Genomic DNA, 25,324 nt, shown 5'->3' with positions numbered 1-25,324 from the left:
GCCAATGCTGCCGTACACAGATGATTGCTACCAAAGCTTGTCCCAATTGGTGTGAAATACCAATTATCTACTAACGCAAAATGTTTTACATGTAAGCCATGGATGCTTAGGCTGAATGGCTGCTGGCATGGTATCTCATTACGGACCATTATCCTCAAGCTGCAAAGTTGCTTAATTCAATGAAGCAAGTATTCATAAAGGCTTCTGCACACTTCCTCTAATAACTGTAGAGCCTGCCATGTTGAGCTGCTTCTTTTGCGCCCTGCGGGTGAACACATGCCACGACCCACTTCCTTTTGGGGAATTTTTGCTGCCCTCATGAAATCATCCGTATTTGTTGCAGGTTGCCTCCTCACAAGTAGCTTTGTGACCCCCGCCTGCCAAGCAAAACCCCACTCTCCGCATCTTCCAGCCGAACTCACTATGCCACGCAGCACCGACGAGCTACCTCTTAGTTCAGACTTACACTATAGTAAATGCAGAAGGCCTCATCATTCATGCCATGCAAAGCTCGTGGCCCTACGCGACAGCCACTTGCAGTCATATCCACACTGACAGTGCCGCTCCTGCTGCAGGAGGCCGTTACGACAACGTACTTTTATAGCGCCACCTGCCAGCACATGTAAGCTCAAGTTGTGACACTGAGCTAAGCCCGATGTTGGTCTCAGGCGGGTTAGTAGCAGGGAAAAGGGGCCCACGGCTCTCCCGCTCCGCAGAGGGGTGTTTCTCGACGCGTCTACTTGCTAATCTCTTACTGGAAGGGGACGCGCTTTGCAGGCGTGGGGAGCCGCACCCCTAGCGATAGACCCAACGACGTGCTGGCTCAATGTGCGTTACATTTGGACCGGTACTATCAGCCTGGCTAAAAGAGGGAGGTTTTCGTAAGACCACAGCCTCCGCAGCTGCAGCGTTAGGCATTGCTCAACGTTAGGCATTGGCAACGCCGACCTCGCTTCCTCTCCTGTGCTAATTCCTGTCATTAATTTCGTCCCTCGAACATGGCTCCCACCGCAACATGGCTCCCCTCAATATCCCAGCATGGCTAAAAGCACAGGCTTTCAGGGCCCTTCAGCTGCTGCTCTATTGCGAAGAAGGACTGCAGACTTGATTAAAAACAGCGGTGAAAGTCGAGAGGCCGCAACACTTTTCCCGAACTCCCGGGTCCCGGGAACTTAATCGCTACGCGCCCTCGGGGCTACGCCGTAATGCATGGTAACTAAACAGGTAGATCCTGTTGATGCAACCTGATTTCCTTGACATGGACGTCTTATCCATGCACCTAGGCGAGGTGCGCGCAGTCACACAGGTGCATCATCCATGCGCCTGCGCAAGAAGCGCAAAGTCTCATAATTGCAAAGATGTCCATCCTCCCCTCATGCGCATGCCATGGAGGGTTTCGGCTGTGCTGTGCATGACAGCATGGAGGGCAAAGCCCTACAGCCACTACAACGCATCGAAAGCGCCAAATGTCGCACGGAACACTTGCTTGACGAGTTGGCCTCACGCGTCTCCAGCGCCATAGAGAAAGCGACTGAACATCCTGCCGCGCACCAGCAGCTGTCTGTGCAGCTATATGCTCCTGCACCCCGGGATGACAACGTTGCGGCTGGTAAGGTGTGCGATGTTACCATGCGCTCACCGGCCGTCGCTGTGCATATCGTCGTGCATATCGTAAGTGCTGAACACACCAGGCTGCAGCTCGGATCCATGAAACAGGGCAAGGTGAGGAAGAGGCCATATCGGCAAGCACCCCCAGCCTACTGCCCTCTCCTAAGCAGCGCCAAAAGCGCGGTGATTCCCCCCACAAGTACTTTTCCTTATTCAACATTGAGATGGCTCCTGCTGCAGACGCACGCCTCCGCGCTCTCAGCGGCCGCAGCTCTCTTGTGTGCACCTATACCTCTCCATGTACATGCGAACAAGGCTCTGCGCCCCCGCTCCAGGGCAGGGTGCCACTCGCAGGACAAATCCGTCTTGATGGCCGCTACTTGACACCAGCAGCTCGCCTTGCCCCCTTGCTTGAACCTCTGGGGGCCGACGCGCGCTGAGGCCAGAACTAGGGAAAAGCAACCCCATGGTAACACTGTAGGCCCGCGGAAGCGAAGGCGAGGGATAGCTCAAAATGCCAAAACGGGAAATGGGGGCCATTGAGGGGCCACTACTTGCTGTGACCCCGCCAGATCAGTCAAGATGCCAGTGCGTACTTTCGGGTCTCATAACTATTGAATTGCGTCCACCACCGCTCACAGAGCCCTCAGCTCCAAAAACACACATATAGACACATACATACATACATACATACATACATACATACATACACACACACACGGCGTACTCAGGCTCCTCTATTGCGGCATCCCTCAGCTCTTAGCGCAGCACGGTGCCCTTGCAACGCAAGAAGAACTGCGGCACACAGCGCACCCTAAGAAAGACCACCAATATCACTGAAGCTCCAGTTCGTAAATCCCCACCCACTTTTACCCCAGTAGAGCGAGGGGGTTCCCCGCCTAGCACCTCTGTATCCCAAATAGGATTCCAGGACAAAAATATAAAAAATATAACGACTTGGGCGGACAAGAAAACAACTTCGCCACAGAAGTGCCGTTTATATGCGGAACCAATGGAGAAACTGGAGAAATGGAATACATGGCTGCCGGCAGCGGCTTGGAAAGTGCATTTGCAAAGTGCATCCGTGAATTTGTTCACGTCGTCACGGCAGCAGGAGCTAAAGATGTTCGAGCAGTACAGCCCCCTCACCCACGGCTGTCCCGATTGATAAAAACACTCCCCCAGCGGCATTCGCACTTCGCTCCAGGTCCCGTCGCTCCTCTATCCTCCTCCACGTCCACCGACGTCCACACGCATCACTCCTGCGGCCCCCACAACAAAACCCGCCGAAACCCCTCGCGTCGTACATCAGCATCTTGTGGTCTTACCATTAACAGTAGCAGCTGTAGCAGCAGCAGCAGTCACAGCGGCCTCCTGCACCTTCCTAGATCCTCCTGCCCTCATTCCTAGCGCTACTAATCGCGCTACGTATCTCCTCGCCACGCAATGCCGGTGTCCGAACCATCCACTACCGGTCCCAGCCTCGCCTCGTCCCTATCTCGCCCCCCTCACATCCGCCCTCGCTCCGAGCTGCTCTCTGCTGGGGAAAGGCCTGAGCTCATCCGGTCCCGTTTCCTTTCGCCCGAATGGAAACAGAAGCCCTACAGCGCCATCACACGGGAAGAGGGCGCAGCAGCCAAAAAGGCCTCCCAGCAGCCCTGCCCCACGTAATCCCGCGCCGCCGAAGCAATTATTTCCTTTTCCTGTTTCCGTTTCCTCTGCCAACAGGCCGCTAAGCCACTGGCTAGAGGCAGTGACACGTCCTCGCCCCCTACTTGCTCGTCCGAGGCACGCGCTTCACCACCTGGGAAGCGCAGTGGACGCTGCCGTACATGGACGTGATAGACGAGAAGTCAATCACCTGCACGAGAACCACCAATTTAGAAAAAATGCGGTCAAAATAAAGCGGGTAAAGTTAAGGTGGCCCATCGCTTTCAATCAGAAATTGGTGGAGGAATTAAGCGGCCGGTTCGCGAATTCATAATCCCAAGGCACCCATTACCACTACCGCCTGGCTGCATATCTCCAAGTAGGGAAAGGGAGAGGAAAAGGGGACCCGAGCAAAACAACGCTTCTCCCGGCCTCCGCATCCCAGTCCTGAGATGCCTCGCCCACCCCCCGATGTACTCCATGACCTCCGAAGGCCCGAGTCAATAGAGTCCGCCGTCTTGTTCACCTTCTTCTTTCCCTCCTTCAGGTCCGAACCTCCTCCTGACCCCCCCACACACAGGTGCCACAGCGCCCCACACGCGTCTTCAAGGGCAACCACATGCACACCGGGTGCTACTCGCCTGCACGTCGCCAGTGAAGTGCGGGTCCCTTACAATCTGGCGGGCGCTCTGCGCGTGCACCGAGATGATCCTTGAGTCGCCCAGGTTGAGCACGTTGCAGGCGTACTGCAGCTGGTGCTCGTTGGAGATGGGGATGATGTGGTAGCCCTCGCCAGAGATGAAGGCGGAGAACTCAATACCCTCCCTAAGAATGGAGGTGAGCAGGACAGGACAGGAGAGGTACGGAGGAATTAGGAGACATGATAAGAATGAAAAAAACAATCACATTCGAGTGTAAGTATGAAAACACCAGCCTAAGGTAAGCACCTAAACTGCACAAGTTTGTATCTCGACAAGATGTTGGCCGAATCATAACATTCCTTCCGACGTTCGTGTGAGATATCTCTTGGACATGGTAATTATGAAACAGAGATGCAGCAGGGGCAAAAGGATTAAGCGGGCGAGAAAGACGTTGTTACGGTAACGGCACCACATCCTCCGCGATGCGCGTTCAGCAGCGGACCCCAGAGCCCTCCTCACACACGCATCCTCGACTTCTCTCCCCCCGGCCACACGCCCCCAGAGCCCTCCTCCTCTCTCCTCGCCGTCCTCAAGAGGTGCTGTCGATACCTCTCTCTCTCTTTCGTTGGCCATTTCCCCCCTCTCTCTCCAATCCTATCCCCTCCCTCTCCCAGCCTTCCTGAATCTCTCCACACCTGGTCAGTTTGTACTTTCCAGTCTCGGGGTCCCGCGTGTACTCATCCACCAGTCGGCGAGTCGGGGAGTCCTCCCCCATGATGTCGGCCAACATGATGCAGCACGTGTCCGACAACACGGAAAATACGCAGTCGAGGTGCATGCGATCCTGGGAAGCGAGGGGCAAAGGACCATGGCGACTGAGGAACGTGAAACGACCGTCGCAAGACTACGACAGATATGTGAACCTTTAAAATATTACTGCTATTAGACATGCGTGACACGAATGGTGCAACGGTGAGGCAACGCGCGCAGCATTACGATTAAGGGAAAAAAGATGGAGCGGCCTTACGAAAGGAGTGAGCAGTGAGGAGAGGGGAATAGGGGAACGTTGGAAAGGCCATGCAGGCGGAAGCCCTGGAGGAAAAGCGCATAAGCGGGGACCGGGGCAGGGCGGGACGGGCAAACACCCTTTCTGAGCCCCTGGCCTCCCCCCCCCAAGCACACAGTCCCCCGGCTTGCCCTTAATAATCCCTAATCCCCGTCTGTCAGGGCCAAGATCCAGCCAGACTCCGCATCTCCGACGCGGGCCCTTCAGCTAACGACAAAATCCCATGCAGAAGCACCAACACGCCAACACCAACACACCGACACACCTGGTGCTGGTCGAAGTCATCCCGCACCACCGCAAAGCGGCGAGTACCTAGCAGGTCCTCGTCCATGAGCTGCTTGCACGCAGCCAGGTTGGAGCGAAGTCCAATGCCCGCCATGGCCAGGTCGGGCCCCATGGGGAAGAAGTCGCCGCCCTGTAGCACCACAAGGGTCACAGCGGACGACAACAAGGGAATGAAATATGAAATTTCATTGCATGGTACTATTTACCACTATCACTAGAACTTGTTAACATCAGGTCAGGAAAGCCTAGCACCATGGCACGGCTATTCGCAAATGCAGATAGATGCTTGAAGAGACAGGTTTGATTGTCTCGACCAACCGCAAACAGCAATTGGCTCGGCAACGAAGTCGATTATCATTTCTTCGATTGCGGAAACTCGGATGCCGGTGTGCGTTGTCGGTTATGCGAGCATGTGCGTGTCGTGTGCGTGCGCAGGGAACCCCCAGTGACGCGTGGTTAAGGGCTTTGCGGAGCGGGCAGGGGACATGAGCCCGTGCGGTTCGCGCAACCACCACCACCACCACCAGCTGCGGCTTTCCGCCCCTGGACTCCCCACGCGGGACGTCTCTCGGGACAACTCACCTCCACCTCCCTCGCACCTTCGCCTCGTCCGATCCCATTTCCCCTTTTCCATTCCCCCTTCCCCCCAATTCGGCCTCACCCACCCCCCCATCAGGTCTCAACCCCTCACTTTGTCCAATAGTATTGGTCTAATCTTGGAGTATTATCCGTCTTATTATTGTATTTTCTTTTCGTCAATCGCCTGTACTTCGTCGTACCCCCGATGGGGCTCCCTCCCTTCATATTCCCATCCACCGGTCGGGCGGCCCACCTCTAGGAAACCCGGGTCGCGAATCTCTCCCGCCACCGCCATGCCTGCAGGGGAGGGGAGGGCCATGTGCACAGGAGGACGAGGACGACCAAGGCTACCGGTTAGCCGCTTGCAGTCGTCCTGTTTCTTCGGCTATGGAGTCATGGAGTAGGCAAGCCCCCCAGCTAGTCTACGGCTATGAGGGTCCGCGGCTCTCATGGCACGAGACTCAGGATGCTCATGCTGACGGTGATGCCACTGATGTCTGTCTCACTGTCGACTCACTGGGGACTGATAAACCAATCGACGCGCGGGAGAGACAACAAAGCTGTACAACAGCCCTCCATCCGTGGCTTTTCCTTGCTTCCCAGCGCCCCGTTCCAATCCCGCCCCATGTGCCTGCACCCCCCCCCACCACCACCACCAAGACTCCGCGGTGCTCACCCAGCTTGTTAAAGCAGAAGCGCATCACATACACCTCCCGCTGCCGCTGTGCGCTGCGGAGGCGACCCATCACAGTGCCCCTGCGTGCCGCAACAGGACACGGCACGGCACGGCACGGAGGAAAAGGGAAGGCGTGAAGAAAAGGTTAATGAACCGTGATGAGTCCATCATTCCCCTTCCCATCCAGGGTCAGCTAGGAGCTCCAAAGCGGCCGTCTTGACACGAGGACACGGCTGACTGCCTTTATTCGCCCTGGCCACGGTGGAAGAACGAAGCTGAGGTCCTGACCTGGTTGCAGAGCTCGTCGAGATACGTGTTCAATGTCGCTGTGTCGAAATTGTGCGCTAGGGCTAATGCTAGTGCTAGTGCTAGTGGGACATACATAACGCGAGACGAAGGGGGGTACGTGATGAAGTGGATGTCCCTCCCCACAACGCCACACCCAGTCATGCACAAGGGCCCCCCTGAGGCAGTAAAACGCACTTGCAGGTGGTGATCTGTTGATCGCGAGTGTAGACAAGGTTGGACAGGGGCTCGAATCTGTACGACGCAGTAAGACCCGTGTCCCGGTACGATGGCAGGAGCGATACAGTGGGGTTGGTCATCACCGTATCGATCAGCTGTGTCGTACTCATGTGGCTGATCACCTGAGGGGGGGGGGAAATCAGCCAATTGCACATCACACACAATGTTGCAGCGAAGGAAGCACTGAAAGGAAACACAACACGGCCGGGGATCACACAAAATAATTTCTAATGGAGAGAGTCGTGTGTAATCTAATGTTACATGGAGTCGTGTGTAATCTAATTTCAAGTAGCATGTAAGCTAATGGAGGGCGTGAATTCCCCCCTGTAAGATCCCCCCCATGATGGTTCATATTGGGCTCTCGTTACACCTTCGGAGAGTAACGCAACTCAAGAGATGTCACCACACACACACACACACACTCACACACATACACACACACTCACACATACACGCACACGCACGTAGTGTTCCCCTGACTGCTGATGCTGTTTTGCTTTCACTTGACACACCACCACCACCACCACCCCGCGGTGTCGTGACGCCCCCGCGTCTTCGATCTCACCTCGCGCTTGTACGCGTCGGACAGGTAATGACGGTCCGCCTCCGCAAGTGCCTGAGTGCGGCGAGAGAGCCGTCATGTGGTGAGAGAGTCGTCATGTGCAGTCAAGCTTCCCAAAGTAAAACACGACACCGACACCGAACGCGGCTTCGAAGGGCAGCGGACGGTCGTCCGGGATGGCGAAGTACGCAGGTGGCGAAGTGGTACGCGTGTTGGCCAATAAAGGCCGCACACCGGTAAACGATGAATGCGTGGGTAGCTGCTCGATGCCGCCTCTCTTCTGCCGGGCGCGGCCCCCTTACATATTCCTAATCGGCTGCCGCAAACCCAGGAGCAGAAGAACTCCACAGGCAATATTGGCTAGAGGGGAAAAACACGGTACACTCATATTGCTCAACCCCGCATTTTCCCCCCCCCCGGCTGCCCGGGGGCCCCGGACAAAAAAGTTCCTATTTTGTACAACCGCCTCAAACCACCTTGAAACCGCCGTTTCCAACCTCGACACGAAATCGCGGTCGGGCCGGGTCACGCCCAGCTTCGGCTCCTCTTCCCCCAATCATGAGACCAGACACCACGTCCACTTAAGAGGGGCGCTATCACAGTACATGCTCACCACGAGCTCGTGTCCCGGCGCCATCTCGTACGTGAGTGCCCCGAACGCCAGCTCCTCCAAGTCCACCCGGGCAGACATGTTCGTATCCACCTGGTAGGCCAGGATCTCACGAACCGTCAACACACGGACACCGTGCTCGCGAAGAACCTGGCAGGGAACAAACATAAACGCGTGACAGGGGATGAGGTGGCTGGCAAGTCTGTTGTATGTAGTGCTCACGGGCAGCGCTCAGCGGCTTTCGTGCGAACGCGCACAAACTGGTAAGGGGTTCAGTTAGTTAGTCAGCGTATTAGGATGTACGGCAGCATGTGGCGTTTAGGAGGCCGGGTTCATAGGGCCCGGAGCGGGAACAAAATACATTAGTCGAAGAAACAACTGCCTGAGGGCCCGGATCCGAAGGAGCTCAAATCACAAGTGAAGTTGAGGTTGCATAACAGGGCAAAGTTCCTTGACTGACTTATTAACTTTCAGATCCTACCATTTTCAGAGCCTGTCCAGTAATCAATCGATTTGTGTCAGTATCTACAGTCCGAGCCGCAACTTGCATATGCAGGTGAGGGGTTATTCCGCGACCATGACGATGTGCATTTGACGACATGCGTCATGCAGGGCCAGTCCGGTGCCATCCCTAAAGCCGTACTCCTCCCCTCTCTCCCAGGCTCACTAACAAGGAGAGTGTAGGGGTGGAGTGGGTGTGTGTGGATAGGACACTTAGTCAAGCCTGTGACGCCACGGGGGAGGGTGGCGCGTTTGCACACTGCATTTCCTCTGCTCCGGCGTCCCTTAGACCACCTATCGGCACCCGGGCTGCCGTGAAGAGAGGTTTTCCCGGTACAGAAACTCACACACGTCTCCATGCGCGCCTTCCGCACAGACACGGCCTACCTTGCGGAACTCCCCGTGCTGCTGCTTGGCCGTATCAATGTTGACCGGGCGCTCAAACAGAGAGCCGCGTGGGTGCAGGCCGCCCATCATGAGGGAGGCCTGCTCCGGCTCGCACACGATGACAACTTCCGCAACTTCGTTCTCATGCTCCTAGAAGAGCAGGTGCGGGGGTTCGATGGTGGTAACGAATCGGATTTGGGTTTGGGATATATGTGTAAGGGTACTTCAACTTAAACTTGAAATGGTAAGGAAGGGCAATTGAGGACTTGAGACCAGGCTAGCAACAGCTGAAGCTGAAGCGAGTTGGTCGTTAGCTGGGCGGACAGAACGCTGGGCGGGGAAAGAGGGAGATGTGGGTTAACAGGTGAGCTGGCAGAGCACGGCTCAGTCAGAACCCATCTGCCATGCCGGCATTAGTCATCACGTCTAACAGGTAAACTAGGAGTGGGTGAATAGCTTGAATGCAGAAGCTCACGTGTATGTGAGCATTACTGAACCGGATTGAGCTTTGCATACATGTGGGTGCACTTCTGGTTAGGTGCAGTTCCAGTTGTTGTAGCAAGGACCTTTGACATGTAAACATTGATTTGCACAGTAAAGTTCTCTAGGAAGGCAACTGGCAAGTCGGATGCAACCGTTGTGAAAAGGGACGTTGTAACAACTTCCCGCCTTGCACGCATGATGCGCTGCACGGGGCATTCCTTCGCTAAATTTTGCATGAACATATTGCAGAATTGCAGATCTACATATGCTGTTTGGTTATTATGCCAGTATTATCAAGCATGTCGAATCACGCACCTGTACAGCCGTCCTAGCCTCCAGCAAATTTACCACCGTGTTCAGCTTGGATCGCTTGAGGGGAGGGGTTCCGGCCGCATCCTCAACGCTGCGCACGTCCAGGAAGGATGCGGATTTGGCCACCCCGCTGCCGTTCTCGGTCATGTTTTCCTTGGCGGCTAGCTCCTCAGCACTCGCCCCGCCTGGCTCAGGAGATGCTGCAAACGATGAATTCGATTTCCGGGACCCGTTCTGGGGAATAAGGAAGGTTTCGGACATATTGAAACGTGAAGGCGTTTTTTCTGCAAAAATTGCAAGGCACAGGTTAAGGCAACAAGTACCCTTACCTTGGTGTAAATTTTATTAACAAACGACTGCTGTTCTAAAAAAGAATAATTACCGTTTGCGCACGGGATACCACCTGATGACCGATTTAAGCATAAGGCCCCATCAGCTTTGCACCGATCGGCCCCAACCTGTGTTTTCCTTGCGGAAACAAATACTAGCTCACGCGAACACATGAGACTTGTTGCAAAAAGTCAAGCTGCGTGAGTACGGTTGCTGGCAGTAAGTGGGCCCGACTCAAGCTATGACGAAAAGACTGCAATTATACTCGTCTAGCAAGTAAAGAATTGAACCGCTTATGATGAGAAGCGACGGTGCCCCAATTGCGGAGACAGGGCAAGTTAGTGTTTGAGAAACGAGGCAATTCCATCTGGCTTCAGAGGACAGACCTGTTATTACTACTTGCCTGTGAGCGCCCGGGAAGGTATAGGGGGGCACGGAGGAACGTGGCTCACCGACTTCTCGCCAAAATATGACTGCCGGGATGCCCCTAGTTGACTGAGAGGGAAGCGCCGGGTTTCGCAGGAACACCCGCTGCGCCTTCTGGTCTACACTTTATCCTAGGTCAGGCCTCTTTTGACTAACGGACTGAGTGAAGTACTCCATTTTAGCACCAGCCCAAAAAGAACAACTCAGAAGCTAAACATCGCCCATCATCATGCCCACCCATCCATCATGAACACGCAAAGACTTTCCGGCAGGTCACCATCAGCTGAGGAACTGGACTAGGAGCTACGGGAGGGGACTCCAAAACCCTAATTGTGAGCGCAACAGCTCCGTTATGGTGGCGCCCGCTCCTCCTGGCCGCCAAGCCGGCAATGCTGGCACCGCTGGCACTTGCACAGCCCAGCAGCAGCAGCAGCAGCAGCAGCAGCAGCCCGTTGGAGCTCGTATCACAGCAGGCGATGCGACCACCACCACCACCATTACCAGCCAAGGTGAAGTCCCCTCCGGCACTATGGTTTCGGAGGATCGCTTGATGGAGGGCAAGTACTGCATCGTCACGGGGGCGAATAGCGGCATCGGTAAGTGAACTGCACAACCTAGGGTAGCGTGTACAGCCGTTACCACCTCGCTCCTTCCCTAAACCCCCCCCCCCGCACTCCGCACAGCCCACAAAGTCCGCACACGCACACCTGGCACCTGCTACAGGTCTGCAGGTGGCGCGGGGCCTTATGCGGCGCGGGGCCCACGTGGTCATGGCGTGTCGCAACATGGCCACATGCGAGGAAGCGGCTGCCGCGCTAAGGGTGGGTGTGCGTGAGTTTAAACTGCTCGGGAACAGGGAGGTGGCTGTCGCACACTGACCTCCCGGGGTGCGACATGAAATGTCGTAGGACATGGGATGGGTGAGGCCGCGTGGGGGAAGAGCGCGCGCGTTTTGGAAAAAAGAAGAAGGAGAAGAAGAAGAAGGAGTTGATGAAGTGGCTCGTGTCGATAGCTCACAAGGTGAACAGATCTGCGCGTCGTCTGCTCTCGTGCGCTTGTTTCATGTGGCTATATATTCGCCGGATTTAGTCATCGGGGTGTCAAACCCTATATAGCCATTTAGCCCCCGGGGGTTGGTACCCAGGTTCGCCAGGCGGTGCGTACGTCCCTTGAACCCAAAAAAGCCTTTCACATGCAAAAGACATCACTGACTCGCTAATTCACTCTTCACGCCACCCTAAGTAGTCCGTGTCTCTCTTCGAATTTACCTGGCGCGCCTGCGTCCCCTATACCTCAACTTCCCTCGTCCCTGGCCGAGCGGGAATCCTTCAGGCTGAAGGCCTGGCCGGCAGCTGCGCCTGCAGGGCGATAGATCTAGAGGTACGACGTCACGGCAATCCCTGCCCAATTCGAATTTAAATGCGGGGAACATGACCCCCACGGCGCCCGTGACTGCACCAGAGCCGCGCGTCCACGGATGGAGGGCTAATGCGAAGGAGGGAGGAAAAGAGGGGATATGAGTGGGACCCGCGCGAAACCGGTGGGGCCCCGTTCAACCCCTCCCGCCGGGTGGGGTTTGCGCAGCCGCCTCTCAGCCAGAAGACCACCACCGGGGTTGGCGCCGCCGCAGCCCTCCCTCCGCGGGTGGTAATCTTGGGACCTTCTGATACTCCGCTGCCCAATACATTTACTTACTTGCATACATACATACTTTCATACTTACATAGGCTATACTAGGTCATGCACTACTGGTAAAGATGATGCCCCCGGAGGTTCCGGGATCGAGACCTGTCGGGGTCGAAAATTCTTCCAATGGTGGAAGGTAAAAATGCCCCTAGTCGATGGACGATGGTGACCTGGGATAAAGTGATCTTGCGAGCTGACCAGTAATGGAGTTGAGCCGCCGTCGATCCGGCAGATTCCGTTGGATGCTGGTGGTGGGTGCGGAACCTGAGCGATCCACTGAGAAGTTGGCTTGGTTGACTGGATGAGGGTGCCCCGAAATACCGGGGAAGGCAGGGTCTGCCGGGTAGCGGCCGCAGGGTGAAGATATGAACCCCCTGTCCCACACATCATACATACATACAGCCTTTCCCTGGGGGGTTGAAGCCCGGGACGTGGTCCAGAACTGACCCAGGCTGAAGTGTATGGAATCCCGAACGACCTCTTCTTTCGCCTCCCACCTCCTCTTTCTCCTCAATCCCCCTGCCCCCGGCCTGAGCTGCGCGTTGGCCCACGGTGCCCATACCCGCAGGACTTTAGCTCAATCCGTGCGTTTGTACGACAACAATCCACTGAGCTGTCGGCTGGTACGGCAACACCTGGCAGAGGACCGGGACAACCGCGCCACGTGGATGTGCTGGTCAACAACGCGGGTGCGAGATCTGCTAGTGTGTCGGGTGCTTGCGTGGGGGTTTGGGGCCGGGGGGGGGCCCGGAGGGGAAACCGGGGGGGGGGGCGGGTCTCCATGGAAGCCATGGCGTGAAACAAGGCTGTCAAGAGGACGGCGGGAGAGGGCTCTGTGGTACCACGTTCGGCACCGGCGCCTTAGCACTTCACATATCATTCCAGTCCTTTGTGCCATGTGCCGTACGATATTCCATGTACGGCGTGTTTTATTTGTTCGACTTCGCAGCCCCTGTCGTTCGTTGCATATCGCAGGTGTTATGGGTGTTTCTCCGGCGAATGACGGCTCGGACCGCCACCTAACAGCCAACCACCTGGGGCCGTACTTGCTGACGCGGCTGCTACTGCCCCACATGACCCACGGGTCGCGGATTGTGAATGTCGCCAGTCGGGCCCATTACGGCGGGTCGCTGTCGCTGGTTTCGGGGCCACATGGCGCGAAAGCGATCCGTAATGACACCCACCACTGGTGCGATTCCTCGAAGCCGTGGACAAGGGTGGTGTGTGTGTGTGTGTATATGGGGAAGAGAGGGGGGGAAGGGGCGAATGAAGAGGGAAGGGGCCCCACCCGGGTCATGGGAGGGGTCCCCAGGGCACTGATGGGTTTGGGTTGGATTGATGGAGGTGGTAGGGGAGCGTTGGGAGTGTGCTCGTTAGTCACACGGGGGTGAGGTTCCCCGCGGGCGGTTACGGGCCGTGTGGGTTACACGACTGCGGAAGAGGACTCCAAGCTGGGTTACCGCTAGGGTCGCACTTGCCGTACTTGCATCCCCCCTCCCCGTCACTCGCTCGTGGTCCGTCTCCCCCCCCCCCCTTTCCCCCCCCCCAGCACCGCCTAACTCACACGCTAACACGCTAAGCCCACAGCCCCCACCCCGCACCCATTTCCCCCCCACCCCCCAGGTGGTGGCAGTACGCCAGGTCCAAACTGTGCAACGTACTTTTCACGGCGGAGCTACAGCGACGGTATGGGCACGGGTACGGCAACTTCTCGCCCACGAACAGAATGGCTGCCAGCCCAGACGACGACGACGACGGCGGCGGTGGTGGTGGTGGTGGTAGTGGTCTTCATTCCTCCCGCCGCGGTATTGGGGCTTATGCAGTCAGTCCGGGAATGGTGGATACGGGTATATTCCGGTGAGCGAGGTGGGCGCTCTCCTTGGGCAGAAGGTAGTTTCCTCTGTGCGCGCGGGCGTGTGTGTGTTTATGTGTGTTATGTAAGGGACGGCGCCTCGAGTATGAACCAGGGAATGGCGCGGATGGCTGGCTCACGAGCAACTTAGCGTGCATGTGTGTTTTGGTTTGGTTTTAATGGGGGGGCTACCTGGAATCCGTTTCTTAACTCCCAACTCCTCCCCCCTCCTCCCCGGCCCCACCACCGGCCCCAACTCCATCTTGAACACAAGACTCGCCCCCCAACACACACACATATACTCGCCGTCGTTTTCAACGCATCTCCATTTTGGGAGAGAATGCTTCCTAGCAGCCAACCGACTAACTAACCAACCGACCAACCAACCCTCATCGAACCGGTTCCGGATCCGCTGCCACCCAGGTATCTGTTGCCGGCCTGGGCCCACTGGCTTAAGACGCCGTTGCGACCTTTCTTCCGTACACCCCAGCAGGTACGGAAAGTACGGACCGGAATACGACTCGTTCGGCGAGGCCTTACACCTTTCTCCTCCATAGGTCGTTCGGTTTGGGTCCGGTTACCTTTTTCCTCGCACTCCTCGTCGTTCTCCTCCCTAATTTCCTAAGCGCCCTTACTCTCTTTCTCTTGCGCGCTCTCCTCATCATTAAAGTGGGCCGTTCTGCATATTAATTTCCCTCCTTTCACCCCACCCTTACACCCTTACATTTCCCTCCTCAGGGCGCGGAGGTGGTAGTTTTCGCCGCAAGCGACCCGGAACTCGAGGTCAGCTTAGTTGTACGGCTGGACATATGTGTGCGCAAGTGCGCGCGTGTATGTACGTGTGTGTGTGTTTTGTTGTCGTTCCCCACTTTCCCATCCTGCTCCTCTAGGACCCAACCTTACTTCGCCCCCTCCTCTTCGTTCCCCCCTCTTCCCCTCGCCATCCACCTCCCCCTTCTGTCCCACTGGGGCTGCCTGCTGACAGGGTCGCGATGCTCTGTTCCTTCACGACTGTCGGGAGATGACCCCCTCGGTGAGCGGCTGAGGCGGGAGACGGGGGGGACGGGTGGAAGGGGGGAGTGAAGTGCGCCATGGTCAAAGGCGGAAGGAGGGGAGTGTTGGGAGGGAAAGGTCGCCGCGGTCCTCATTGGGCGGAGCTTGGGTAGTTGATGGTAGGAGGGAGGGTGGGAGGGAGGGCGGGGAGCGCACACACATGCACTCTCCTTTCCCCTGCGAGCCACCCCGATCAAAGGACATCCGCCGAGCTGTCTGGCCACTCACGTTCGTCATTGCTCTCCGCCAAGTCCTTTGATCCAACCCAATAATATGTTTTTGGGGCCGGCTTCACCGTGGATTCTATGTGCACATGTTTGTATGCATGTATGTATGTCCAAAGCTTTCAGCCTTGCCTGCGAAGCTTATCCGTCCTCCATCTGCCTATCCACACCTCCGTTCGCCCGTTCGCGCAGTCTTCGGCTCGCAACCCCCGTCTAGCCGCTGAGCTGTGGGCGGTGAGTGCGGCACTGGTAGGACTACCAGCCGAGGACGGGGAGGGGGTGAACGGGGAGGGGGAGGGCGTCAAGGACTGCTGACGCAAACCCGGGCATGGCCACCTCCTCCTAGGGGGGGAAGGCAAGGGGGGGAAGACGAACCACGAACGAGTGAAGCTGATGCCAAGGAAAGACTTTGGGGGTCAAGGGTGCGGGGTAGGAGATTATAAGTGGAACGTGTGTGTGTGTGTGTGTGTGTGTGTGGCGTGTGTGAAGGTATAAGTATCTGACCGGGTCTGACACTGGCCAGGGACTGCTGCCCAGCCCCAACGGAAAGACCGCCTAAGGTCTCTCACGCGGACGGGAGAGGGGCGCAAGGGGCGCCTTCCCCTTCCTAAGCAGCCGAGAGCCGCAGGGGTGTGACTATGTGTGTGTGTGTCGCTGAGTCAACACGAATAGGGGACAGGATACGTTAGGGGGGCAAGGTGAGCTGTGTTTGGGGGACGATGGGGAGAGACAAGACTGGTAGCATTATCGCGGCTTTTGTAGTTGAGGGGTTGGAGCCAAGGAAACAAATATTTGCTAGTGCAGTTGCTTGACAGGGAGGTTTTTTTGTGTTAGTTTGTTGGGGGATGATTTGCGGACACGCAGGGATAGGCTAAAAGCCTATACGGGCTAGGAGCTGAGCATGTGGGGTTTCCAGCGGGGTGGGGTTAGGTAATCGGTTGGGAGTACCGGTCGAGTCCGGATGACACAGTGTTGGTTAAGGTTCGTAGGTCACTGTAACTAACAGCAGAGCTTCAACCGGGGAAGAGTTAAGATACTGCGAAGGGAAGACTCAACGAAGTTGATGATGTTACAGCATGGCGGTTCCCCGCTATATATCATCACCATTAGATATCACCACCATGCAGTTTACCCTTGTCACCGCCGTTAGCGCGAAATCCCATAAGACCCAAATCGCCAAATCCTACAGATCCGAAACCAACCAGGACATCATCTTCTGGAAAACTTCTCTGAACGAGAAAAGCATTGCCTGCACATCCAAAAATCAGTAGCATATGAACACCATGCTGCCATCAAGCCCAGAGAGAGCCGTTCCGATGGGGTCCAGTAATTTCCATCCAGTCGAGAGGAAAACTATTTCCCACATACAATGCATAGAGCCGCAGTTGTTGCCTTGATGTGGCACATGCACCCTTACGCCCATCTGCCTTCTCCAGGCGAGACTGTTACCCGGCATACACTTGTCGAACCCGCGCCCCCCAAGCATGTGATGCATCTACGCTGCATTTGCGGCCCTAATGTAGCCCTAGGCAGTGCCCGTCCATCCATATCCACATCGCCGATGTCAGACACTTCCGTGCATGCCATAGCCATCAACCTTCCATGACCTCCCCGAACTAAAACTCCATCAGCCCTCCATGGGCAGAGTTCGTAGGTGGCCCTGTCTCAGGCGCAAACCAACTGACGAGATCTAACTATGGCCAACGACAGCCAACCAGGGGTCATGTAAATAGGAAACATGCAGATGTAATGTAAATTAAAGGGCCATCGTATGCTCTGGTACTGGAAATAATGCTTCTGCTTGGTCGGAAGTAGTGCAATGAACGCAACACCTGTCCACGTGCGTGCGACCCCCGCTTTATAACTTCAAAGACCACGTCAATCACACCCCGCGGCAATGAATCGTTACAACAGCACAACCAAACGAATCACTCAAAGCGCAGCTCCGCCGGGCTTGACTCCGTCGTGGTGAGCATGGGTACGGCCGGTTCCGCTGCGCTCAATGACACAAGGAATCTGGGGACATGGCGTGCCCCTTGCTCCACACGCGGCCCAGAAACAATAGCGGCGACACCACCGCCGCCACCACTATACCAGCAGGGTGTGGTGCGCGAGCCATAGGACTTGCAGGTATGAGCAAGTGCGCAAGCTCCAGTCGACGAGCATAATAACAAAGAAAGTGATGTATAATGAAAAAGCTCCACAACAGCAACAAAGGGATGAGCGATGCATCGATAAACAAAAAATCACGTGATCGCACATTAAAAATTTTCCAGCACCGCACACACACACAAAGCAGCGTGTGATATGCGGTTGAGAGTTGTTGAGTAAAATACCAGACATAGCAGCTTCGCCACCCAGACAACTCCACCTCAGCTGCGCCTGTCCCCTCCGCAGCTCTCCGGACCTGTTTTCCCCCCTGCCCCGCCCTGCACCACCCCCGTCAGGTACCCCGCCCTGCCGCCACTCAACCCCATATTCGAAGACAGCGATCTCCCGAGGGCTGTCTGCGATATCGGCAAGCCTGTGCTCCATAACACATAGTGAGCATACCATGGCCAATTTGTTCAAGAGGCGCAAGAAGTGTCCTTCCGCTCAACGTTCCGCTCCTATCGTTCAACGTCTTTTCCAAACACCTGCTGGAGAAGCAAAAGTAGTTCTCTGGGCTCACACGCCCCGCCTCAACCGGCACCAGGCTCTCCCGCCTCAACCGGCCGAAGTCGGGACGAAAATCCCCGGTGAAGGTCGAAGGCTGCTGGGCTAAGGATGCAACCCTTCCGGTGGCCTGCAGGGGTTTTCGGGCCCACCCTTCTCCCATACGGATGTCCGGCATAGCTTACATACGGGCCTCATACGGGCCGTACAATGCACGTTATGTACAAAACACTAGTACTACATACACACAGTATACAATGCAGTGTTTGCGCCTGCGCTTGATGACGGGTGGTCACACCCGGTACTCAGTTTGCAGAGGTTCGTGTAAGGACACTCGCAACCACCAGGCCACCCAGGCCCATCACTCAACCCCCCTTTCCTTCACCCCCCATACAAGCAAACACACACCGCTGACGCCATTCCACCGGCTCGATGAAGGCCGTCACGGAGCACGCTCCCGCCGCTCCCGCCTTACCGCGCCAGCCGCTCCGACTCGGTGCATGGCGCCGCATCACGCGCCACCGTTCCTGCTCCCGCCGCCCGGGGGTCCCCCACCTGCCTTCGGCTTGCTTCCCTGCAGCTTGGTACGTGCCGGAGCTCTCACGTCCGCAAGCGTGTGGACGTCGGCTGGTCCAGGTGCGCGGTGGTCTCCTTGCTATGCTGCGGGGAGCTGTTGCTGATGCTGGACAGGCGCCGGCCTCGTAGCACCGCCACCACCACATCGCTGGCCTCAATGACGGGCAGCATGATGCATACCGCGGAGGCCACGATGCCCCACACCAAAGCCACCATCACCCAGAAACTGGTGATGGGACAATTTTAAGTACGTGCACAAGTGTCAATAGAGGATAGCACTAACAACTGCGCACGTCCCCACACAGAGTTCGGGGTGGGGTAAGGAGAAACCACCGGTAATGGGGTAGCGCCGATAACGGGAGTTATCCACCTACACCTACACCTACACCCGCTACAGGGGCCGCCTTGAGAGGTGTTCGTGTGAGTGAGCGTTGGAAATTAGATAGGAATTAGTGGAGAGTCAGTGCAATTGGTGGAATATCGCCGTTGGAAGAGGTATGAACAGAGAGCGAGAAGACAGGACGGAAGACTTCCTAGGGGCCTAAGGGTTGGATGAGAGCGTGTGGGAGGCGGGAAGCAAAAGCAGGAGAGGCTTGGGTACGGAAATGGTTGGATGTGCGCGAAGGCGGGTTACATGAGGTGCTCAGCTGTCAGACGTTTATACCCAACATCCTACGACCCGCCAAGTAGACCCGGACAAACTTAACCCAGCCCGACCCGCCGCCTCCATTACTCACGTAAAGTAGGCCTCACTGAAGACACCCGCAGGCAGCGCCAGGATGGGCCACAGGACGAGCAAGATGAGGGTGAGGCTACCGCCGGTGGCCCAGGTGAAGCGGATTACCTGCCGTGGGGGCGGCGCCGGCGGCCGACGGGGCCGATTGAACACGACACCATCAGCCAACTCGATCGAGCAAACCAAGAGGGGTAAGAGACGAGCCGCAAGGGGGTCGTGTGTGGCAATGGGACTGTTTTCAGAGAGGACAAGCCCTCGGTGCTAATGGCGGCCATGCTGCCGGGCAACCTGTCGCAGCGCGCAAGGCCTTCGGCTGCTCGTCTCTGCATCTCTGCACTAGGTGAGCACAACGGCAAAGCGACATCACCACATAGGCGACACTCATTAACAGGAAGGCCACCGAGGACACCACGGCTCGCATCCGTGCGGGCCACATACCGCAGGGCAGAAGACCGGGGGGGGGCAGCGTAACGGTATGGAGAGACATGTGTGTGTGTGCGCGTGTTACACGTTCTGGAGTTGCGTTACTGAAATAAGAGTAACGCAAAGGTGTAACGGGCCCATAGGAGCCCTGAGGGTGCCCAACAAGGGGCAGCCAAAGGTATGGGGGGAAATAAAACGGATGGCGTGGGGGGAAATGACAGGGGCTAACCTAACGTGAAGGGAAATAACAGGAGCTTCTCACCCGATTCAGCGCCTCGGGGGAGTCTTCCCCCTCGAAGTTGTTGGGGTCGGAGTTGGGGTCGGACTCGATGACTGGGATGTTGCGCAGCTCAGCCCAGTCGAAGTCCTGTTCGTTCACACATTTGAGCCAAACAGGTCAAGACGGGGAGCATGAGGGCTGGTGCGGGGTTCGTGCGGAGTGGTGAGGAGAACATCAAACAGGGAGCTAAGCGGTTCAAAGGCTGCGGGGAGATCAACGGAATGGCGGTATCCGCTATCCCCCCCACACAATTACTTGTTGGACAGTACGGCGCAGGAAAATTGTGCATGTACGTTACATCTTACGTACATAAGATGACGTACAGCTTCCTCACCTGTGGGAAGATGTACGACAGGATGATGCAAAGAATCATTGAGAAGAAGAGCGCCACGAGATTGCCCGCGAGCATGGGGTAGTCCTGGCCCGTGGTGTCCAGGTTGATGACGCCATCGTTGAGCTTGGCCGCGGTAATGAGCCAGGTCATGATGGCGAGCGGGGTGGTGACGATGGCTGAGATGCAAGCAGCTTTGGCAGAGCACTTGGCCCAGGTGAGAGAGGCAGCGATGGGGAACACGGCCGAGCCAATCACGATGCCCATGAAGAGATAAACCCAGTTAAGAGAGACGTTGAGCTTAAGCAGGATGACTGACACAACACCGGAGATGACCGCATAGGTCACCACCATGACCCGCTGTAGCATGACCATAGTTCGGCCATCAGCATTTCGGTTGATGTACGGCTTGTAAATATCGTACGCGACAATGGTGGCGACGGCCATCTGCTCCGCGCAGGCGGTGGCGGTCACGGCCTGGGTTTGCGAAGGCAAAGGACAGGCGCAAGGTGAGCAAAGTGGTTTAGTGCTTCAAGTGAATGACGAGGGGATAGAGAGCTCGGGCAGGAGAGCTAGGGACGGAACGCTGTAAACGTTTGTGGGTAGGCAACTGCGGCTACATGTGCGTGAGGCACTAACCTGCCACCACAGCGGCAATGCACGGGGAGGCCCACTGGGTTAGCCAGCTTGCACTGAGGCGGCGCAAGAAAGGTTGATTGGTATGTTGGTGTTGCGCTGTACCCATTGTACGGTTCCCCAAATAGTCCTGGAGCCTGGTAGCCCCTGGAGCCCGGTAGCCCCTGGAGCCCGGTAGCCCCTGGAGCCCGGTAGCCCCTGGAGCCCGGTAGCCCCTGGAGCCCGGCAGCCCCTGGAGCCCGGCAGCCCCTGGAGCCCGGCAGCCCCTGGAGCCCGGCAGCCCCTGGAGCCCGGTAGCCCCTGGATCACCAGGGCTGCCGTTAGTCACCCATGGCCCTCCTCCATTGCCCGGCCACGCCGTATCGCACATCCTGATGCGTCACACATCTCAACCCACCATGAACAATTGCAGGGTCATCAGGAAGGCTCCCCCCTTGCCCATGAGGTGCACCGCAAGGGCAGCAGGAACCAAACCCCGGTCAGCCTCAGTGCGACTGACGGGCAGGTCCAGTGCCCTCGCGCCCAGTCCCATGGTTGTTGCGAAGGTGAAGGGAATGGCGAACCAGCACAGGCCGCCCAGCAGGTAGCCGCGGTAGGTAGCGGAGGGCTTGGCGGCGATGGCGCCCTGCCAGTACGACTGATCTACGAACACCGTGCCGAAGTTGCCAATGATGTTGATGATGCCGAAGATAATGCCCTTCTTGGAGAACATGGTCAGGTACGAGCCGCCCATGTTGTCGGCTACTGGGTGCTTAATTTCCACCATCCGCAGCCGTATGTACACGGTGGCGATGGAGCCAAGGTCCTCGTGTGTTGCGTACACCTGTCATTGGCATCATCATCATCATCAGCAGCAGCAGCAGCAGCATCAGAAGATAAAAGGAGCAGGGGCACCCACGCGACAATATTGTGCCAATAGGGCATTTCGGAGTTTCGGCGTGTAAGGGTCTATGGCAAGGTCAGGGCTGGCGGGATTAATGGATTCCGATCAGGAGAGGTTGAGGAGGGTTTAACGAGGGAAGGTTGGACGCCACCCGGGGAATACCCGGGTGGCTGCCAGGGGGCCACACAGCCGGGTCTAACAGCTGTCCCTATATGCGTGCTATATGAGGGCCCTACGGAAACGTAGCAAACACACAAGGGGCGAGGGAGAGAGCTCAAACCAGTGGCACTACACTAGACGCAAGGCAATAGACCAATGACACACTGAATTGGTCTTTTTTAAACAGAAAAAGGGAGACTATTGCAATAAGCGGCTTCATAACGTTAATACAATAGCACCGATGTACGAAACACATCATACGGATGTTATGGGTTTCAGTGCAGTCTTGCCCGCATATTTCTATTTCAGCACGGCCCCACCCAAAAATGCTGAGCGGTGGCAGGAAAATTTTCCGTGCGATGCAGGTCATCACCCGTGCCGCAGCACCCGCGCCACGCATCATGGGACATCGACAGAAAGCGATGACAACAGGGAGCTGAAGTGGACGAAACCGCCGGAGGTGGAAATCGGTGGCAGCCACTCAGCCAGCCCTTAGGGATCTACCCAGAGGGATTCACACAGACAGTAGTTCCTTGCGGACTCATCTATTCCAGCATACCTTATCCCTAGAGGCAGAGGGCCATAAGCTCCTGATGTTGCGCTGAGGACAACGACGCACCTGGAACATGAAAACCAACATGGCTATGTAAATGACGCAGACGTTGAGCCACTCAGCCACGACCGTGCCCTTGAGTCCGCCGGCCGCGGTGTAGATGACCACACCGGCAGGGATGAGGAAGGACGCGGCATACACCGACACGCCGGACAGCGCCTCCATCACGGCTGCGCCACCAAGGATAAGCATGGCCGTGACGATGATGTTGGTCAGGAAGCCGTATACGGTGAAGATGACGTGAGCGGTGGTGCCCCAGCGGCAGCGAATGATCTCCAAAAAGGTGTGGATGGTGGGCGCCTTGCGCTTGACTTCCACAGCCAGGATGGCGAAAAGGAGGATTTGCACGGTGGCGCCTAAAGAGAGGGAAGCAGGGAAAGGGAGGAAACACATCAAGTAACAGGACTGCAGTGCTGGCTGCAGTACTGACCGCAGTCCTGACTGCAGATATGCCAAAGACGAAGCAGCTAAGGTGACGCCACTGGGCTCCGAGGTGTTCCCTAGTGAGGGGGTCTAGGGGCTGGGAGAGGGGAACCCAGCGTGCAGGGTCGCCAGCCGGCATCGTGATACGCCATGCAGGATGAACAGTGTAGTGCACTGCAGCATTTACAAGCTGAAAGCAGCTGCACGAAGCTTTCAGCAGCAGCATACGATGGTGCGGCGAAACAGGGACGGCGCCGATGGCGGCAGCATGCAGGCCGCCCACCTGCCTGCCATTCTGTCTACCAGATATACATATATATCCGTCGACCCAAATGGATTTTTGCTGCTTTGCTGCCAAACGCCCAAAGGAACATAGCCAGCTGCACCGCCCGCACTGTCATTTAGTCCGTTTAGGCCCCCATACACGAAAATCCTAAGGTTTGAGCCACATCCATGTATCGTCCGGGGAACAGTGTCCTGGTTACGACTGAAGACTTGAAAGACCGACCGACCTGCCGTGCTCAGAGGCAGAGGTCGACTTCATTCCGTTCCGCTACTCACCTGCCGCGTACCAGAAAGGACCCGACACGCCGAACGAGTAAGCCACGTTTGTGGACTGGAGCAACGTCGCCGCCCATGTCCACTTGGCGACGATGTCGCAAGCAGTTAAACCGGCCTTAATGCTTCGACCGGCTGTAGAGAAGCTCTCCGAATCGCGACCGAAGCCACCGAAGCGCCTTGAGCGGTGAGCGAAGCAGGTGGAAGAGTAAGGCGCAGGCATCAGAGCGGGAACTAGGAGCAGTAGCCAGGGGGGAATTGGGAGAAGGTTGGGCAGCAACAGCTGAGGCTTGCATCCCGGAGCCCAGCCTAGCCTTCCAAAGCCGATGAGGGAACTACAGTATTGGATCATAGGAGGCACAGCAGCGCACTTAAGGGAGCAGCATGGCACTTCATGGCACGGCACAGAACACGAAGACGGAGAAACCTGGGCACCTAGACGCCAGAGGATGCGTTTGGTGGGCAACATTACCTGTCAAGCCAGATTAAGCACGTCGGTATGAAGGCGAAGACAGCACCCAAACCGGCCAGGATAAACCAGCCGAGCTCCTCAGGCAACACAGTTGGTCCTATGGGCGTGGTGTGCCGCCCATACAGTTAAGTTTGCATCCTACTGGCTGAGAACAAGGACCCGTCCAGTATCCTTCAAAATTTGACAGTCACCCAAACGCACCATCTTCAAAGAACTCGCACTTGTTTTGATACTTTAGCAATCCGAAAATATTTTTACAGATCGCCGACATCACTGTATGCTGGAGTTTACAAAACGACTTCAATAATGATGGTTTGCTGCCAACATACCAACAGTGTGCTTACATCGTCCTTGTACTATCACAGCTGATATGGACATGTTGCTCACTACTATGCAAGTTAAACCGAGCTTTGCTTAGGGTTCCATTCCCTAAGCAGAGCCTAAAAGCAAACCTCTTGGCTACATCAGAGAATACAAATAGCAATCGTCTCCACGTTCAACGACAAACTGTATGCAAATTAGTTACTGAACATAAGGGTAGCGAATTGCCTCGTCCGCGTGTCGTCCTTCCGTAACAGAACTCCGCCCGTAACGAGTGCAGAGGTCAGCAAATCGGTTTCTACGGCTGGGGGGGGCATAATTTCGATTAGTAAACCTAAAAAACATTTAAAAAAGCATTCCGGTGCCAAAGAAAGGGCAGCATTTTAAAGCGCTACACGTCCAGCCCGCAGCCCTACGGGCCGGAATAGAGGCTGCAAATCATGTCTTTGGGGCAAATTTTGGTCAAGGGACTCGCAGCCGGGGCCTTAAGCCGAATTCCGCCTGCGGGTACTGTGGTACGTACCCCCAGTACCCGCCTTATTTGCAGACCTCTGAACGAGAGCCCCTGCCTATACCTTCGCTGAATGCCCTCTTTACCCCGCTATCAGGGTGGCAGAGGCGTCGGCATCGCGTTAAGAGACTCCTTCAGAGGGGCATCAGCGCCACGTGAGGTTCCGTGACGCGTCAGAGCGGGTGGGTTTTTTACGCCGTTGTTCTGTTTGCTCGTTTCTCGTTGTATAAAGTCAGCTTCAGGCCTGTTTGCTTAATCATACTAGCGGTAGCCTCTTCTTTACTTGATCTG

At 56.4% G+C, this 25,324-nt stretch overlaps 4 protein-coding genes across 4 annotated transcripts; 2 read left to right on the top strand and 2 right to left on the bottom strand.

Annotated features, from left to right (window-relative positions):
• Positions 1-1,273: 1,273 nt before the first annotated feature.
• Positions 1,274-3,450, top strand: VOLCADRAFT_98362 (uncharacterized protein; the record flags this gene model as incomplete). Its single annotated transcript, XM_002957267.1, has 3 exons — positions 1,274-1,288; positions 1,393-1,722; positions 3,337-3,450. 3 exons carry the CDS (start codon positions 1,274-1,276, stop codon positions 3,448-3,450), a joined length of 459 nt encoding a protein of 152 aa, XP_002957313.1.
• A 413-nt stretch (positions 3,451-3,863) lies between these two features.
• On the bottom strand, positions 3,864-10,228 carry VOLCADRAFT_107614 (uncharacterized protein; the record flags this gene model as incomplete). Its single annotated transcript, XM_002957230.1, has 11 exons — positions 10,215-10,228; positions 9,889-10,119; positions 9,091-9,240; positions 8,206-8,352; positions 7,596-7,646; positions 6,989-7,152; positions 6,506-6,585; positions 6,083-6,126; positions 5,231-5,380; positions 4,595-4,743; positions 3,864-4,083 (listed from the first exon to the last, which is right to left on the bottom strand). Exons 2-11 carry the CDS (start codon positions 10,030-10,032, stop codon positions 3,864-3,866), a joined length of 1,299 nt encoding a protein of 432 aa, XP_002957276.1. The 5' UTR covers positions 10,033-10,119; positions 10,215-10,228.
• Positions 10,229-10,993: 765 nt separating this feature from the next.
• On the top strand, positions 10,994-15,212 carry VOLCADRAFT_119651 (uncharacterized protein; the record flags this gene model as incomplete). Its single annotated transcript, XM_002957266.1, has 9 exons — positions 10,994-11,237; positions 11,365-11,462; positions 11,974-12,021; positions 12,863-13,016; positions 13,303-13,516; positions 13,951-14,184; positions 14,603-14,672; positions 14,918-14,962; positions 15,165-15,212. Coding segments are annotated over 9 exons (1,155 nt in total), but the record flags the coding sequence as incomplete, so codon positions are not given.
• A 3,499-nt stretch (positions 15,213-18,711) lies between these two features.
• On the bottom strand, positions 18,712-24,299 carry VOLCADRAFT_68028 (uncharacterized protein; the record flags this gene model as incomplete). The annotated part of the gene is made up of 8 exons (XM_002957229.1): positions 18,712-18,913; positions 19,425-19,531; positions 20,109-20,213; positions 20,461-20,934; positions 21,491-21,916; positions 22,755-23,104; positions 23,733-23,908; positions 24,202-24,299. Coding segments are annotated over 8 exons (1,938 nt in total), but the record flags the coding sequence as incomplete, so codon positions are not given.
• Between the last annotated feature and the right edge of the window lie 1,025 nt (positions 24,300-25,324).

The sequence above is a fragment of the Volvox carteri genome (assembly GCF_000143455.1).
Source record: "Volvox carteri f. nagariensis unplaced genomic scaffold VOLCAscaffold_71, whole genome shotgun sequence".
In the NCBI taxonomy this organism is placed as follows: Eukaryota; Viridiplantae; Chlorophyta; class Chlorophyceae; order Chlamydomonadales; family Volvocaceae; genus Volvox; species Volvox carteri.
This window is presented reverse-complemented; position numbering and strand designations above follow the sequence as displayed.